At 36.5% G+C, this 19,271-nt stretch overlaps 1 protein-coding gene across 1 annotated transcript in view; it reads left to right on the forward strand.

Moving 5' to 3' along the window:
* LOC103595792 (dihydropyrimidine dehydrogenase [NADP(+)]-like) overlaps positions 1 to 19,271 on the forward strand; it is a gene marked incomplete at its 3' end in the record, with an annotated part of 112,223 nt that overhangs the window by 29,154 nt on the left and 63,798 nt on the right. The window contains exon 2 of the mRNA XM_008579270.1: positions 9,897 to 10,007. Within this exon, the coding sequence (XP_008577492.1) occupies positions 9,897 to 10,007 (111 nt within the window). The remainder of the gene's footprint in view (positions 1 to 9,896; positions 10,008 to 19,271) is intronic.

Genomic DNA, 19,271 nt, shown 5'->3' on the forward strand with positions numbered 1-19,271 from the left:
TTTATTTTTATTTTTAAAAATCTAAGCAATACCATGTCTCCTTTGGTTATTCTGAAGTTTCTTGATAAAATAAAAGCGTAGAATCAATATGGTACCATTTGCAGTTTTAAGCTAAAACTCTTTTAAGTTGGTGCCAAGTATTAACAATATTTGCATAGTTCCACAGATACTAGAGTCCTTTCCATGTCTGTATGAACTGTTTGTATCCTCTCAAAATTTATATGTTGAAGTCTTAACACCCAATGTGTGGTATTTAGATGTGGAGTGTTTAGGAGGTAATTAGGGGTGGATGAGATCATGAGGGTGAGGTCCTCACAATGTGCCCTTTTAAGAAGAGACAACAGAATGCTTGCTCTGCTCTCTTCCCTCCCCTCCCCCCTCCCTTCCCTCCTCCTCTTCTCCCCCTCCTCTCGCCTCCCCTCCCGTCCCCTCCCTTCACTGTGTGAAGACACAGTGAGGAGGTGGCCATCTGCAAGCCAGGAAAATGAATCAGATTGTCTGGTACCTAGATCTTGGACTTCTTAGCTTCTATGACCGTGAGAAATAAGTGTTTGTTGTTTAGGCCACCCAGTTTATGGTGTTCTGTTATAGCAGCCCCATCAGACTAATACATTTTCTAAGTCAGAATCACTTACCACCTTTGGCATATTCTGCTCTGTGTTAAGAATTATGAGCTTAATTATCAGATGTTTAAGTTATGGTTCCTGCGTTTGAGTTCTCAGTTTTTTCTGAAAGACAATAAAAAGACTTTTTCTTCAGTTAAAGAGCACTGAGGCACGTGTTGATGGGTATGTATTTTATAAGTGAAGGAGAGTCACATACCGGGCCTTGCAAAGCCAGACAAGAGCTTCATGTGGCAGATCTTAGCTAGTTGAGTAGGAGAGTGACATGATAGAGGTCATGTCTTAAGATGAGTAAGTTATTTTATTTGTGTTAGCTGTTTGTTCAGTAGAAATGAATCAAATTTCCCAGACAATATGACTGGCATTCTGAAGGGGTTAATTCATTTCCAGTTGATGAGTTTTTTTATGTTTGTTAAATTCGTCCTTTTTCATCTGACCTGTCTTTCCTGGGAAGTAAATGTAATGTAAATTCACCTAAATAAGTTGGGACCAACGGTTTATGAGTTTTACACAGTTGTGTATTTTCTAAAATGATATCTGCACTGCTATATGCATGTAATGGAGTTAATATCTGTGTTTGAATTTCATGACCCTTCCACACTGCCATTTTAATTTGTGAAGAGCATATTGTATTTTCAGGCAGTCTGCCTTTGAAATTGTAGAGCTTAGGGCAATGATAAGGTCAGGGATCCATGACTAAGCCACTGATTTGGTTTCACCTGAGATACATCTCTATTTTTTGTACTTCCTTATTTATAGTTACCTTTTCACCTGTTGCCTTCATCTTTATATTTCTGTACTTTTAGAAAATGATTCCCATGTATAAATTCAGAATTGACAATATAGGGACATGAATATATAGTTTGAATGGTGACTAAAACCTAGTTCTTTCACATACTAATAGCTAACATGTAGTAAGCGCTTACTGTGGGCATCATTCTAGACAGTTTAATTATCTTATTTAATCCCCCAAAACAACCCTATGGGGCAGGTACCATTACTAATCACCATTTTACAGTGGAAGAAGTAGGGAGCTTGAGAGTTTAAATATAATAAAAGTTGTAAGATTTAGGACTGTCAGAGATTCTTTTCTTCATCAGTTGTTTATCAACTGCAATGAGTTAGCCACTGTGCATAAAGGGAAAATTGGCCTTTGTATAGAGCTTGTAAAAAAAAAAAAAAAGAAAGAAAAAAACACAAAGGAAGATAAGTTACTTGGGACAGGCCAACCTAAGGGAAAAGAAGCCTATGCCTGGGCAAAGTATGGAAGTTCATTAAAAAAAAAATTATTAGGAAAATGTAATAATGTAAGTCCTTGATGAGGATTGATTACCATTGACTTCTAAGGTTTTCAGACTGCAAGGTTGTTTTTAATCTCAAGTGTATACCCTGGTGCAAAATAAAGCTGCATTCTCTTCTCTTGTGTTTCCCACCCAACAGGAGACTGGCCACATCAGTTCTGAGCTTATCAAAGAACCAAGGGCACCTTTGAAAATTCCTAAGATATTTGAACTTAGCCTACACTCATGGTAGACATACCTTATGCTATGACTAATGATAGACATGGAAAAGGGTGGGATAATTGGCTGAGATTAGGTCCTGTAAGCAGGTGACCATTAAGCAAGTACTGAAAAGTTCAGTTCTCCTTTGATTACTATTTGTTAGATTGTTGCCTGGATGAAGCAACAATTATTGATCAAAAGCATTAATCAATAGGTATTCCTACTTTCCTGTTAGCTGAGAATATTTATTGAGTAAAAAAATGGCAGCACAATATAATGTTATATTGAAATCAAGGTATTTATGCCCAATTATGAAAAAGTGAGAGGAGTGTGGTTTTCATTGCTTTTGTTTTTTTTTACCTGATGCAAGGAAAAGTAGGAGATGACTAATGGAGGATTCAAGATAAGCCATCAAAGACTAAATTTAAGCATAATTTAAATAAGACAGAATTTAAGTCATCAACCTAAGCTTGTATGTCCAAAATGTCATTATATGTGTATCATTTTAATGACTCAGAGTTATAGCAGGTAATGACCAATATTGAATAGGAAACATTTGTTTATAATTTAAAATGCAAAGGTGAAGTGGTGCACTATGTTTGGATAATCAATATTGTGATATAAGACAATGCCTACTTTCTTAGAAAGAGGACATGTTGGTCAAGTAGCTTCCTGCAATTGGAATTAAAGCTTTTGAATATTACTGAAGCCCCGATATGTTATGGCTAATATTTAGTGTTTTTATTTGTGAAGTGAGGGCCTGTGCTTGTAATCAATGTGGGCTCCTATTTGTGCTCTCAGTGATAATACAGAAAAACTCTCTTCCAATGCAAAATGCTAGTTTGTATATTTCAGTATTCCAGCTGCTTCCTAGAATAGTGTTAACAGACAAAGCAGTGATAACACATAACTCTGATTTGATTTCATGTATACTTGGCTCTGGATCACATTCTATCATTTCTTAAACTAAATAAAATTAATGCAGTTAAATTTTCTCAAATTCTGTTTTTCTGCCCCTAGAATCACCAGTACATTTTTATTGCACTACTGAAAATGACTGGGAAAGCCAAAGACCAAATTCTTTTATGAGAGAAAATGTTCCTCTATAAGTAATATACCCTATATCTGAAAGAGTTAATAGGCCTCTTAAAGTGCTAAATTTATTCAGAGAGGGGACCTTGTGACCCTGTTAGAACCTGGCTTTGGTCATTTCTTAGGAAGAATACAATTTAGAACTGTCGTGTGTTATTCTGACAGCTGCTTAGTTATTGATGATATTGACTTTTAGTTTTAAAAAGTCTTGCTTTGGAAAGTTATTTTTAACAGGTCTCAACCGCTCATGTCTTGTGTTTTTTGTTTTACATTACTTTTCTTTTGGGATGTTATTGAGTCAAATCCTTGGTAACCATTCTCCACAATCTAATTTATTTTACCCAAGATGCATTGAATTCGCCTCATTGCCTTTTTGCAAAAGGTTAACTCAATATTTCATGTTATGTTACATTTTCCACTTAAGCTATGTGAAAGAAAAGTTACTGTGATAAGCAGCCAATGAATTGCATTCTGAATGTTTATTTTCAAAAGTTACATTGTTATGTTGACACAGATAAACATAATAATTTATCACAGTATGGATTGTGGAAGTAAAAACTGAAATAAATGCAGCTATCTTTCTTCCATGTTACCTAGTTTCTTTGCTTTAAATGTTGGCCAGAATAACTACCTTTAAAATTTTTATGTTTTTATTTCTCAAATTGAATTAATGAATGGGATTAGCAATGGTTTGAGGATGAATAGACAAACAAAAAACTATTTTATAATAAGAAAATCTTTTCAGTTTTTCTCTAAAAATGCAATTACTTTTATTTTCTAATATTGGCTTTTGTTAATGGGTTACTCTGGCATTATTCAATCATCAGGAATAAACAAGTTTAAAACTATAGCTTTATTATGTATTTGTTGTCCAGAAAACTCAGACATCTAACTTGATAGACTGGAGAAATATCGTGTCTGTCATACATCAGAATTACTAAAAATATTATCACATTTATATTGGGCTAATAAAGCAAACCCCAGTGATATTTATTAGAGTGAATATGAGGGTACTTCAGAAACTTCATGGAAAGATTTGTATTATCTTTTAATCCTATTTTTCCACAAACTTTTCAAAGTACCATCATACAGTGTACAACTAAAATCTACTAAATGGAGTATTTAGTGTTGCTTTTTTTTTTTTGTAACAGCTTTATTGAGCTGTAATTCACATATCAATAATTCACCCATATAAGGTTTAGAATTTCAAGACTTTTTAGTATATTCACAGAGTTGTGCCACTATCACAACAATCAAGTTTTTATCACTCCAAAAAGAAAACATATCTTATAGCAGTTGCTTCCCATTTCTCTCCAATTCCCTAGCCATGACTAATCTAGTTTTTGCCTCTGTAAATTTTCCTATTTGAACATTTTTTATAAATGGAATCATACAATATGTGATATTTTGCATCTGGAATCTTTCACTTAGCATATTGTTTACCATGTACATTGCTTGTCAGTTTTCCAAATTTCTTCCTATTATTGATACCTAATTCTATTCCATTGCCATCAGAGAACTGTTTTGTATGATTTAATTCTTTTAAGTTCATTGAGGCTTGTTTTTTCACCTAGCATATGTTCTTAGAGAATGTTCCATATATACTTGAAAAGGATGTGTATTCTACTCTTTTGGAGTGGAGTGTTCTATCGATGTATATTAGGTAGTGTTGATTTATAGTGTTGTCCAAGTTTTCTATTTCCTTGTTGTTCTTATGCCTAGTTGTTCAATTCTTCATTCACAGTAGAGTATTGAATTATTCAACTATTAATGTTTAACTGTCTGTTTTTTAATTTTGTCAGTTTTTGCTTCATGTATTTTGGGCCTTGTTGTTAGGCACATATATATTTAAAATTGTTATGTCTTCCTAATATATTGAGTCTTTATCATTATAAAATGTCCCTCTTTGTTTCTTCTAGCATTTTTTGTTTGGTTGTTTCAAGTCTGTTATGATATTAGTATAGGTGCTCCAGCTTTCTTTCATATGATTGCTATTTACTTTTTTTGTCCTTTTACTTTCAACCCATTTCTGTCATTGAATCTAAAGTGTCTCCTGTAGCACATAGCTGAATATTGTGTTTTATCCAATCTGACAGTGTACATACATACTGTCTTTAATAATTATCTATACTTTACTGTTGACCTTTGTTTTTTCATGTGACTTTGAGTTGAAGGAAGTTTGTTGTTAATTTCTTCCTGAAGAACTTCTTTTAGTAATTTTTGTAAGGCAGATCTGCTAGTAACAAACTGTTTCATTTTTTGTTTTTCTGGGAATGTCTATATTTTACCATTATTTTGAAAGATAATTTGGTTGGGTGTAGGATTTTTGATACCTTTTTTTTTTTAGTACTATGTATATCTCATCCCACTACTGGCCTCTGCTGTTCTTGATGAGAAATCAGCTGTTAAACTTATTGGAGTTTCCCATAAGGGAAACATGAAGAATCTTTTTTCTTTTGCTACTTTCAAAATTTTCTCTTTGGTATTGACTTTTAGCATTTTTACTAATGCTCTTTGTGTATATCTCTTTGTACTTACCCTTCTTCACATTTGTTGAGCTTCTTGGAGGTATAGTTTAATGTTTTGTTTTGCTTTGAAAAAAATTAAATTGGGTAAGTTTTCAGCCATTATATCTTATGTTTTCTCTTCTTTCTCTTTTTTATCTCCTTTTGGTACTCCCATTATAGTATTTTGGCTTACTCAGTGCTGTACCACATATCTTTTAAAAGATTTTTTCTCTCTGTTCTTCAGATTGTGTAATTTCTCTTAACCTCTTTTTAAGTTTACTGGTTATTTCTTCTACCAGTTCAAATCCACTGTTAAGCCTCTCTAGTGAATTTTTCATTTCAGCTACTGTATTCTTCAACTCTAGAATGTTCATTTGGTTCTTTTTATGTTCTCTATTCCTGTATGTATATTCTGTATTTGGTGAGACATTGTTGTCATACCTTCTTTATAATGACTACTTTGAAGTCTTTGTTAAATCTGGTAACTGGGCCCTCTCAAAGGTTGTTTCTGTTGCCTCTTTTTTTCCCCTTGTGTATGGATCACACAATCCTATTTCTTCACGTGGCTCATAATTTTTTGTATTGAAAACTTAACATTTTAGGTAATATAGCAATTTTAGATAGTAGTCCCCCACTCTGGGGGAGATGGGGCTTCCTGTTGTTTGCATATTTGTTTATTGGCTGAATGGAGTATTTTAGGGAAGTCTGTTTTCACACAGTGTGAACCTCTGGTATCACTGTGATAGGGTTTAGCCTCAGACATGTGCTCAGTCATTCTGGGATGAGAGTGGTTTTAGCAGTGCTCTTGTTGTCTTTTTCCCTGATCTCTTTGTTAAATTGTCTGCCTGTGTTGGTATCACACCCAGCTCTTAGTTCCACTGATTTCTGGTTGATTTTTCTATTATTTATGACAATGCTCTGAGATGTAATTTGCTTCAGAGTGTGATTCAATTGAATGTGGGCCCCTTTCAAGGGTTAGTTTTTGAGGTGAGTCCTTGAGGTTTTATGTACTCTCAGGAGGGCTGTTCTTAGTGTTTCTTTTCCTGGTTATCCCAGATGAACTATATGCCTTGTAGTCTGGTTTATTGCTCTCATGAAGCTACCAGCTTTTTTGTAATTGTTTGCCATCAAAATCTTTATTGTTTTTGAGATTACTCTTAGACTTGAACTCCTCCACATATGGATTCAAATAAAGTCAGTTCCTTTGGTGAGAACTGTCTGTTCTGATGGCCTGTCTCTTCTTCTGGGAGAAATGCCTGGGCCACATGTCCAGAGCTGGAGGGTAGTGACAGTGGTCCACTTCTCTCAGAGTGACAGTCTTGCTTTATGAGCAGGGTGTTGGGTGTGGGCAGTAGTCTCTGGTCTCCTCAGTTTGCTGCTCCTGGAATGCATACTCTACCCCATGAGGGAGGTGAGGTGAGGGTGAACAGGTCCACAATGTTATTGGCCTCTGCTCTGGGAGTGGGGCTGGATAGAGCAACTCCTAACTTCTCAGCTGCACTTTCCTGGAGTTTAGTCTCTGCATAGCAGGGGAATGGGGGTGGGAATGAGAAATACTGGCAGCCTGCCTCTCCCTGGGAAGTACCATAGCATTCATAACTGGAGGCTGGGGGCAGAGGGCACCCTGTCTTCTTGGTTACACTCATCGGAGGTGGAATGACTATCACATTGAGCTGGGAGCGGGAAGATTGGTGTGGGTTATACTTCAAATGCCACAGACCCTCACTGTTCTTACCAAGTTTTAGTAGATTTTCTTGAATTAATGTTTCTTCATTTGCTGTTTTTCTTTAAGACAATTTCCACAGACTTTAAAGGGTTGTGATTTTCACTAATTATTATCAGTTATGTTGTTTTGCTGGCAGTTGGTCTGCAGAGGTCTTCACTCCACCATTCTAGAACTGACCCCCTAGTGGTTATGTTTTAAAGGCTTGCTTAAGACAGTATTTGAAAATAACGCTTTATTGAGTTACTCAGGTGGTGTGCCACTTAATATTATTTACACATGTGGTTAAAAACATTTTCTACGTTATACCTCAAAAAGTCACCATTAAGACTGCATCTTTGGATGAATTTGAATAAAAGTCTCATACTCAGAAAAACTGAGTTCTAATTCAGTCCCTTCTGCATATTAACTGGGATTGTAAGCAGGTTATTTAACCACTGTCAGCTTATTTTCTCATCCAAAATATTGAGATAGTAGTAGCTGTTTGTAAGTTAAATTAAATAACACATGTGAAAGCACTTTTAAATTCTAAAAACTTAAAATGGAGAGTATTATTATTACCACTTTAGGTCAAATGCAGAATGAATTGAAGTGCCTTTTTTCTGACTTTATTCTTATCTAAAAATGCTAAGTATAAAGTTTATCTTAGAGAATCATTTGTTATAGTTTACATGATTTTTAAATTCTTCATATTATCTCATATTCTTATAAAATCAGGTAGGATATCACTTAGCTGATTACTTTAGATAAGTTTATTGTGGAATTACAGCAACAGAAGGGAAAACACCATATTTATTATTTGTCTAGTAGTATAATAATTTATTTTATCTACTTATTTATTTATTTTTGTCTTTTTGATAGTTCTTTGTGGATCCCAATAAGTGTTCATTTTTAAATATGAAAAAGATGAACATGACCCATTAATTTTCAAGGAATCATAGAATTTGAATTTGGCAGGTGATCTTGGAGTTGGTCAAATCTGGTAGGAATTTCATTCTTAGGACCCCTGTCAAATTCTTACCCAGTCCCTGCATGAACAAATCATGGACAGAGAATTACTGTTGCCCATAGCCTCTGGACTCCATTTTCATCCATTTTAATTTTTAGAATATTTATAGTTTAGAAAACATGTTGTATCATGTATGTTTTGCTTTGCTACGATTTTTTGATCCAGGTATTGTCCCGTTTTGCATGTGAAGAAACCAAAGGTCAAAAAAGGATAAATGGTTTACTCTTAAAGTATATGGCCTGCCTGTAGAAATTAAAAACCAAATTGAGGATTTTTGAAACACTTATTTTACAGCCATGAACGTGTGTTACCTCCTTGGTGCTGCATTTCAGAGACTCAAAGATTAAAAAAAAAAATCTGTAAATTCCTCAACTCAAAGCATTCACAGTTTAGGAGGGAAGAAAATTCATAAAGCAGCAGTTACTGTTCACATTGGTATGTCCTGGTAGGGATGTTTGAGTGATCTAGGACAGAAAGATGACCTAGCTCTAGATTAGTCAGGGGAACCTTCCTGGAAGAAGAAGCCTTGAGATGAATGTCCTTTTCAGTGACTGCAATGAAGTTGGGTAGTATGATTTCTACTACAATCCCAGCTGCCACTTGAAAAAAAAATTATCTGAATTTAATTCCACTTCTTTAATTTCTACAGTCTTAGTTCTGCTTTCTGTACAAATGCAAAATAAATTAAGTCTCTTTTCCATGTGAAAGCTCTTCAGCAATTGAAAACCTCTATGTCTGTTCTAAATCTTTTCTCTAGGTTTTTCTTCAGTGATTGCATATTGCTTTTCAAAACATAAACATTGTTGAAAAATGTTGGGAGAAAATGTTAATTGAATTAAACCGAAGCATTTGCCACTATGCTTTCTCCTCTCTGGTGAATGTGAAATTTGTTTTATTGTTTTTGTTGTTGTTTTTGATGTTTGTTTGCTTTTCCTGAAGAATTATTTTTTTGCTAAGAATTGCTTCTGATAAATTACTAGAAAATATAATAGGAATTACTCTGTTCATATTTTGTCCAGTTTAAGTCTATTAATATAAGGTAACTGAGAAACCATGTCACATTTTGTACATACTTTGTCAATTCATACCCTTAAGGTTTTTTCTTATTCATTTTTTCCTAAAAAGAAAATTGGTCCTTCTTACTTTTTCCATGTGAATTTTTTTTAACCAAGATTTTCCCATACTGAAAAAAAATTTTTTTTAAACCAGGTATAGGATTTCTCATCTACTTTTCTTACACACCATCTTGCTGACTTTAGGTTATTCTTTGAATTTGTTTAGATCACATGTAATCTTTCTCTCACGTATAATAAGTTTTCTGTCCCATCTAAGCCTTTCTTTAATGGGATGTGGGGGTAATCCTAAATAAAATTTTGATTTTTTTTTTTTTTAATGCTGACATGTTTACATATGTTTATACATTATTTATGCTGTCTTCAGAGCATCCTGGCTTTAAATCCTCGCATACAAACTCATGCAACTCTGCGTTCCACTGCGGCCAAGAAATTAGACAAGAAACATTGGAAAAGAAATGCTGACAAGAACTGCTTTGTAAGTACCACTGATACATGATTTCACACTGAAAATGATCTCACTTCACACATTGTAAGATAAGGTTTTATTACTTAGAAATACAATTAAGTATTAAAGTACATCTGTGATTTGTTTCATATTTTAAATATTTTATATTTGAGTAATTTCAAAAGTATGTTTTTAATTTTACTTCTTTAAAACATCTTCTGAAATTTGGTGCCAAAATTTCTTTCCTTAAGATTTCTCTTACAATTGTTTTGTATAATGACACAATGATACAGAAGAGTTTTCATATAACACATATAGTCTAATTGAAGGTTTTAGATAAACCGGTATTTACAAACTGATTGAAAATATACTCTAATTAGTCGTTCAGTATGCACATCTAATATTTCCAGGTGAGGGGCAGGTGCAAAACAGTGTTTCTCTTCAGTTACTGATTGCTAGGATCTTATTTAACTGGGCCAATGAGGTGATTATAGAGCTGGGATTATGAGACCAGAAATGGGGCAAAAGTACAACCTTGAAGGGAATATATTTAAAATGCCATCTTAGGACCATATAAATCTTTAAATTTGGAAAGATTCCTTTTTTACCTGATTTCCCAAAAATTAATTTTCCCAAATTAATTACTGAGACATTTACTCTTTTGGAACTTTGTATATAATGTCTTATAGTATGTATGATTTTAGTTTATTTTTATGTGCTTGTGTCTTCTTCCCTACATTATGAACTCTTTGAGGATGGGAATTGATGGTATGTCCTCAGGTATGTGTATATTTATCTAATTACTTATTTATTTTTATCACTGGCCATCCAGCAAAGTTTTTTGAATTAAAAAAAGAAAGAAGGGCCGAGCCCATGGCGCACTCAGGAGAGTGCCGCGCTGGGAGCGCAGCAGTGCTCCCGCTGCGGGTTCCGATCCTATATAGGGATGACCGGTGCGCTCACAGCGCTCACTAGCTGAGCGCGGTGCGGCCGGTCTCAAAAAGGACAAAAAAAAAAAAAAAAACAAGAAAGAAACACAGGGAAACAATGTGACATGAGAAGATCACATAGCCATTTAATAGCAGACCTGTATTTGGAATTCAGTCTTCCTTGCTACAGTTTTATGAGCTTTGCTTTCAACAATGATACTTCTAGTAGAGGTCTCTGGAAGGACACTGGTCCAAATAAGATCAAGAATAGGCTGATTACAAAGCATGACCCTGTATAATGATGAGAAGAGTTGAAGGGCATTGAGGAAAGAACCATATAATTTTTAAACTTAGACAACCCTTAAAGACTATCAAGTCTAAATCTCTCATTTTAAAGGTGTGGAAACTATGATCCAGAGAAATAAGATGGCAAGATGACTGAATAAAGGTCTCTCATTTATAGGTGATCAAATTATTTATGGTCAGGATTTCATTTAGAAAAGAGGCTTTCTCTATCATGATTACTGCTGTTGTTGTTGTTATTTTATGGAAATTAGCATTAGATCCCATAATATGGTCCTATAAATTGAGTTTTTTATTTTGTCATTTTTTTTTGTAATTGGCAAAGATGCAGTGAGATTGGGTTTTTCCATCTTATATGTGTGTGTATATACATATATATATATGTATATATATATATATATAGAGAGAGAGAGAGAGAGAGAGAGAGAGAGAGAGAGGCACAAATTTTTAGGAAAGCTACTTGATGGAAATCTCTGACAATATTAATTAATACTTGTGTTAGTTTGCTAGGGCTGCTATAGCAAAGTACCATAGATTGGGTAGCATAAAAACCAAAAATTTATTTTCTCACAGTTCTGGAGGCTAAAGAGTTTGAGATCAACGTGCCAGTAGGGTTGATTTCTTTGGCTTGTAGATGACATCTTCTTCACACGGTCATCCCTCTGTATGTCCCTGTGTGCATATTTCCTCTTCTTATAAGGACACCAGTTATATTGGATTAGGACTGACCCTAATGACCTCACTTTAACTTAATTATCTCTTTAAAGTCTCTGTCTCCAAATAGTCACATTTTGAGGTACTGCAGGTTAGGACTGGCATATGAATTTTAAGGTGATACAATTCAGCCCATAACAACACCTTTAAATTATCAAACACTCACTCCCAGTAATTCATCTTCTAGCAATATATCTTAAGGAAAGAATTATGAATGCAGGTAAAAAATTAACTAGAAAGAGGATTATTCCAGGGATTATTTATTTGATACAGAAAAATATGTGGGAAAACCCACTGAATTCCAACCACTGGGTTATAATTAAAGAAATTAGAGCTAATCCATTCAGTGGCAAATTGTACAACCATTAAAAATTATTTTGGAAATGATAATCTGGATAAAAGTTCACAATCTGTATTACATGGAAAAAGCATGAAACATTGTACTGAATAGTGATTGTATGCACTTACATGTACAACCATACCTATATACATATTCACAAAGAATAAAAGAAAACATACTGAACTATTAATAGTGATTATATGCTTTTTCTTGGCACTTTTATATATTTCAAGTTTTCTGTAATGAGCATTAGTGGAAAAATAAAATGAAAGCTTTAAAACTGTGTTAAAATAATATCAATTTGTAAGATCAGATTTATTGCTCTGGATGGCCATCACTTTGAAAACTCTCTGTGATACACATGGATTGACCAGAGCAGTGAGGTTCATTCTTAAAGGGGAAATATGGAGTGAGGGTTGAAAGTTATCCTCAATGTGGTTAGAAAATGCTGTTCTTTTTCTTTTTATTATTATCCTCTTTGTGCTTGCATAAAGAATTGAATGAAAGTATCACCAAAAGTTAAGATTTATTTTTTATTTTATGAATTTTCATATTTGTGTTTTATAATATCATCTAAATTAAAAAGCTTTATATGTAAAACAAACAGAAGACGACCCTGAAAGATGGAGAGAAGGCAGAGGAGGTAAGGATACAGAACCTGAAGAATGACACAATTCCCTGGATTTTCTTTTTTCCCCACATATATCCCAGACTTAAAGTGGAAGAAACCAGAAACCCAGAAACACCAACAGGCACACACACATAAAAGCCCCAACAAAAGCATGCTCTCTGTACCCAGAGGACCAGGAAAGAGTCAGCCTAGAAAGACAGAAAACTTTTAGACAGTAACTGCTCTACTCCAGCCAAACACTACCAAAAAATAAAAAGTAAAAAAAATGACCCATGCCCATGCACTGCAGCAAAGGCAAGTGGGCAAACTAGACTTCCACCCTGTGATGAAATAAGGAGATGCCCCACCAGTACCTGAGCCGGTACCACCTCCCTGGCCACCCTCTGTGATGTCAGTGGAGGGATCACTGGGCTTCCACTGCCATTCAGAGGAAGAGACAAGGGAAGGGATGAAAAAGAAAACTCAAAAAAGATAATGGCTGAAAGCCTCCATAATTTGACAAGAGACATAAACCTACAGATTTAAAAACCAGAGTGAAATCCAAAGGAATCCATAGCAGAGTTCTGGTCAAGATGGTGGAATAGACGGTCCTGAGCATCACTGTCTCCCATAAATCAACCAATTTTCAACTATAAAAATGTAACATCAGTCATGCTGGGGCCACTGGAGCTCAGAGGAAGAGGAGGAGAGACCTGTGGAGTTCGTGAAGGTGGGAGAAACCATGATGAGAGAAAGAAAAAACTGCTCTGAGTGTTTTGGGCTGCAGCCACTTTAATGCTGGAGCTGCTGAGCACATGGAGCAGGAGCCGGCAGAAACCACAGCTGTGCCCCTTCAGATGGAGTTACGTGTAGGCAGCAGGGAAGAAGAGGATCTTGGTGGCCCCCAGAACAGCAAGACCACTAATAGGGTTCCCATGGACCCATGCAGGAGTGAGAAGCCAGAACAGCTGAAAAAGGGGAGCCATTCAGAGACCAGTGAGTCAATGCAAGGGACCAGCGCAGGACCCACCCCATAGGAAGTGTTTGCAGCATGGGCAGTGAGGCAGACAGGCCCACTGGGAGAACACTGGGACACAGCAAGGACAGCTGATCTGCGCTCCAATCAGCACAGGACCACTCAGAGGAGACTGGTCAGGAATGCAGAATTGCGTGGGGTGCAGATTGATGAAAAAACTCAGGCCCAGATCAGAGTTTCTACACAACCCAGGTGCACTGAGTCTCTGGAGAGCCAGAAGTACCAATAACGTCAACCATTAAACCCCGAGTTACACAAAAAGCCTTCCATAGGGAAACAGCAGCAAAGCAGCAATTTAGCTCAACAACACAGCTCAAGTACTGGTTCCCACAGGAATTTCCCCTGTGTTACAACTAAGCAAAGGACAAAAAACTAGTTCTGGGCCAGGCACACCACCAGTGCCTTGGGTTCTGCCAGGGGACATGAGGCATTGTGCAGGGGACAGGACCCCCGCCCACAACCACTCACACTGCCAGCGCACTGGAGCCTACCCAGGGACATGGGGAATGCAGCCAGGAACCAGAGCCCTTGCCCACAACCATGCCTGGGGACTCAAGGCATGGAGAAGGAGACCAGACCCCCCTCCTATAACTAGGCACACCACACCAGTGCCTCAGGGCCTGCCTAGGCACCTGAGGCATGGAGAAGAGGACTGGACCCCCTCCCACAACCAGGCACACCATGCCAGCACCTTGGGGTCTGCCTGGGGACATGAGGCATGGAGAATGGGACCAGACCCCTCTCCCGCAACCAGGCATACTGTGCCAGTGCCTTGGGGCCCTCCTGAGGACCCGAGGTATGGAGCTGGGGACCGGATCCTCCCTCCCTCAACCAGGCACACTGCACCAGCAACTTGGGGCCCACTCAGGGACCCAAGGCTTGGAGCTGAGGACCAGACACTTCCCACAACCAGGCATACCGCCAACATCAAGGAGCATGCCAAAAACATTACCTCCATGTGAGTGGCCCACCACAGCCACCACAATAACCATGGCTGCTGTGAAAGTGGCTAGGTGCCACAACCAACACACAGATGGTTCACCAGCCACTGGAGTGCATTGACACAAGGAGAGTCACCAGCAGAGATAAATAAAAGAAGAGGATGTCTCTCTCCACAAAGCCCATTTCAGAGTGACAGAAACATCTGCATTTTGATAATATCGGGGAACCTGATCACACCTCTCAGCATTGGACAGATCATCTAAGTAACAAATCAACAGAGTAACCATTATTCTTTGAGAAGGAGAGAAGAAATCTAGGGTAACTAGAGGGAGGACGGGGAGGGAGAGGGAGATGGGGAGAGATTGGACAAGGGGCATAAAGAATAATTACGATTTGTAACGCATAAAGAATAATTACAATTTATAACATTATGTATGCTAGTAATATTGATTTGATCAACATATCTCGATATTGAACCCCCAAAATATGTATAGTCAATTGTGATTCAATAAAAATTAAAAACAAAAAAACACAAAGGAATCCATAGCAAGACACATCATAAATAATCTTCTGAAACCTAAATATAAAGAAAACATATTCAAAGTTGCCAGCCCACTTGCCTCAAGGTAGACAGTCCTGTGAACTCTGTGCCCTGGAGTCTTCCTCTGTGGATCTGCTGTGAATGGACACTATGATGGACTGTGTCTTTGCCCAGCTTTTCTCTTCTTCCTACGCTGCTTCATCCCTCCTGGATTGGTTTTTCCTGAATAGTGCTGTAAAGGCGAAGTTAAAATGGAGACCAGGCCTGAAAAATTCCTTTGCAAACAAAACCAACTAGGCCTTAAAAAAATAGCCTTAACTTTGCTAAAACTGCAAACATAGGTGACATGTGATTTGTGTCATTTCTGGTAAATGCTTATGTTAGATGTAACCGAAAACCTCAGCCAGTCATAAGCAGTCAACTGATAAGACATTTGTAACTAGGGATTTTGCTACAATGCACCTAAAAAAAGAGACAATTTTGTAATTTCAAACCAGTCAAATGACTTCTTTATTTTGCATCTGCATTTTCCCAATAAATACATGCCTGTGACATTTTATCATTGGAACTCTAAACCTCTTTGTGTCTGGTGTTCCCTAATTTATGAATTGCTTCTTACTCAAATTAATTCTTTAAATTGTTATTGTGCCTCAGATTTTTCTTTTACAGCAATCACTCAATAATCACATACACCCAAATCCCTGTCTCTAATTTTGCTTCTAGGGAAAATGAACTTGAAATTGCTGAACAAAGAACCTGGTCTTGGCCCTCATCAGCAGCATCTGATATAGCCAGCCACAGTCTCCTTCCTGAAATATTTTCCCCAGTTGGCTTCCAGGACACCAAACTCCTTGGTTTTCTTCTTACCTCGTTGGCATCTGCTTCTTGCTTTCTTTGTTAATTATTTTTCATCTCACGAAATATTACAATGTCTAGGACTGTTTCATTTAAAATACTCAGTACATTGTTGATCTCATTGTCTCCTCACTTTTAATACCATGTTTAGATAGATGACTCCTACATTTGTGTGTCTGACCACACAATCAAATGCCTACTGAATACCTCCAGTTACTGTCTAATAGGCACCTCAAACTTAACATGTTGAAAATCCAAATTATGATTTTGCCTCTAAAACCTGTTTTCCCTGTAGTCTTCTCCATCTGTCCTTCCACTTAGAGCAAAATATGAGTCCTCAATTTCTATCATATTCCATAACTAATTAGAAGATCCTTTTTGGCTAGGTCTTCAAATATATCCAGAATCCAATACCTCTTGCCACCTGTATCAATAACCAACCTTTCTAAGCCACCACCATCATCTCCCTCCTGGGATACTGCAACAGCCTTGAAACAAGTCTCCATACTTATGCCCTTTCCCAGGAGGGGTCTATTCTTAATAGTTACACCTGAGGAGTTCTCTTAAAAATTTCTGTGCTCAGAATATTTCAGTGGTTTTCCAGCTCACTCAGAGTTTGTGCAATTTCCTCCGCACGACTGTCATCTTAGCAAGGCCTTCTCTGGCCATCCTGTTTAGAACTCTAACCGCCTTTCCCACCTAGCTCTTCTTAGACTTCCCTGCTAATTTTTTCTTTTTAGCACTCATCACTGATATACTGTATTTTTTTACTCACAATTTGTTTATTATGTGTCTTTTATCATTAGAATATAATGTCTGACATGGCAGGGATTTTTGTGTTTTGTTTGTCATGTGTTTTGTTTCATTAGTTGTGTCCCCACCTTCTAGAATGGTGCCTGGCACACAGTTGGTGCTCACTAAATATCTGTTGAATGAATAGTACTCTTCTTTGACCTATTCTTTACATACTAGACATAGGGATTACATGTTTTCTTGTATAGTGATTCACAGTTCCCAGAGTACCTTTACATATTGCATTTGATTTTTACCATGAGGCATGTGGACAACTCAGATTTGTTTCCTGGTTTTAGTGATGTCAAAACTAGGCTGAAAAATGTTCAGTTATTTACTTAAACTCATAAAAATTACTTAGTGTTGCAGCCAGATCTAGAATTCTGGTCATCTGGACCTACTGTGACTTTTCTAGCATATCACTTTACCTTCTTAGAAAAGACAAATAAGATTATGAAAAAATAGGTACATCAAAGTTAAGGAAGATGAAGATTGTAATGGTTGTCACATTTGTGAGCAGTAATTTTACATAATTTCTGAAGATAGCCAAAAAGTTACATTTTCAGGCAAGTCCCTGACCACCAAATATAAAGTTTCATTTATTTGTTTTTATTTTGCTTGATTTTCTATTTTGCTTTGTTTTTACAGTGTTCTTTTTTCTGTTGATTCAGATAATCACTGACACCCTCTTTGCATGTCTGCATTGGGGTTGTAGGTTGGGTTTCTTTGAATTTCCAGAGAAGTTTTTCTTGACACATTATGTAATCCTCTCTTCCTGTCTTCCTTCCTTCCATTTCTTTGGTGCTTGAAGCATCCATATTTCAGGCACTGTACTGAATGCTACTACTCAAAGATGAATAAAATCTGCATCGTAAGCAATCTAAAGTTATTTATTAAAATAGAAATAAATTTCATTTTAATAAATAAATTATAGGCTTCTTAGGTCATAGGCATCTGTTCGACCTGTAAAAATGTTTAGGAATGGCAATTCTGAAGTTTTTCCCCCCAGATTTCCTCACTTGGCAGTTTAATACCATTCTAGTACTGATTGGAAATTCTCAATTCTGTAGGAGATTTAAACTGGCAAATGTGTTTATACTGGTTAATGAAGCACGAAGCAGTTATTTCCAGTATCTTTTAAGCAGGTGTTCCATAACTGCTGTTTATTTTTGCCATTTTTGAAAATGTTGAACTGTCCTAATTACATAAATATTTTGCACTCATCTTCCATGAGCTATTTTCAAAGACCAGAAAATGTTACAAATCAGAAAACTTATCCTGGGTGAAAATAAAACAGAAAGGCAGTTAAAGACAGCCAATTATTAGACATGTTTTTAAGAATTTTAGCAAATTTTCTCTAAATACATAACACATAGTGAGTGCTCACAGTAGAAAGATAAATACGAATAAACCATAATGTATATTAATGATTTGCTACCTGCAGTCCTATTTCTATATGCTTTTTGAGAAATGACTCATTTAAGCCTCAGAACCACCCTATGAGGTGGATATTATATTTTTTCTCCATTCATAGATGAGGGAACTGAGGCACAGGGAAGCTTTAGAAACCTGTCCAAGGTCCACACCTAAATGGTGGAACTAGAGATTGAACCCAGGTAACCTGGTACAAGAGCTCAAGTAGAATTTTTTTGAATAAGGAAATAAAAATAAGTCATTGACTTGTTTCCTGGTAGACAATAAAAATGACAAAGTAGCATATAGGTTTTGATAAATATTTATTTTTCCTTGTGTGAGCTTCATAATTGCAGTCCCTAGTTTGTTTCTGCCTTTATTACCTATTTGTAAAGGGCCAGGCATTGTGCCACTATCACTATGAAATAATGATGAATATGATGTAGGCCTTGCCAAGAAGCTCTCACATTCTTCCAAAGAAAACAGAAATATCAATAAATAATAACAGTACCCTTTCAAAGGAAGAACAATGCAGGAATTATAAGTATCAGTGTGAGTTGGTCAGTTTTGCTTTCGGCTGAAACAGTCTAGCTCTCCATGTGGAAGATGGGTCTAACAGAAGAGGGGAGACCAGGACTCTGGGACTGGGGCAGAAGGTTGGAAGACAGATGCTGAAGACCAGGGGAAGTGGGTATGTAGGAGAGAGGATAAGCTTGAATGTATTTAGGAGGTAAAATAAATATGACCTGGCAGTTGACTTTATGTGTGTATTTACGTTTTTATAGGGTAAATTGAGGGAAATAATGAATTCAGTTTTGG

This window comes from Galeopterus variegatus, unplaced genomic scaffold (genome assembly GCF_000696425.1).
Source record: "Galeopterus variegatus unplaced genomic scaffold, G_variegatus-3.0.2 Scaffold1847, whole genome shotgun sequence".
NCBI lineage: Eukaryota > Metazoa > Chordata > Mammalia > Dermoptera > Cynocephalidae > Galeopterus > Galeopterus variegatus.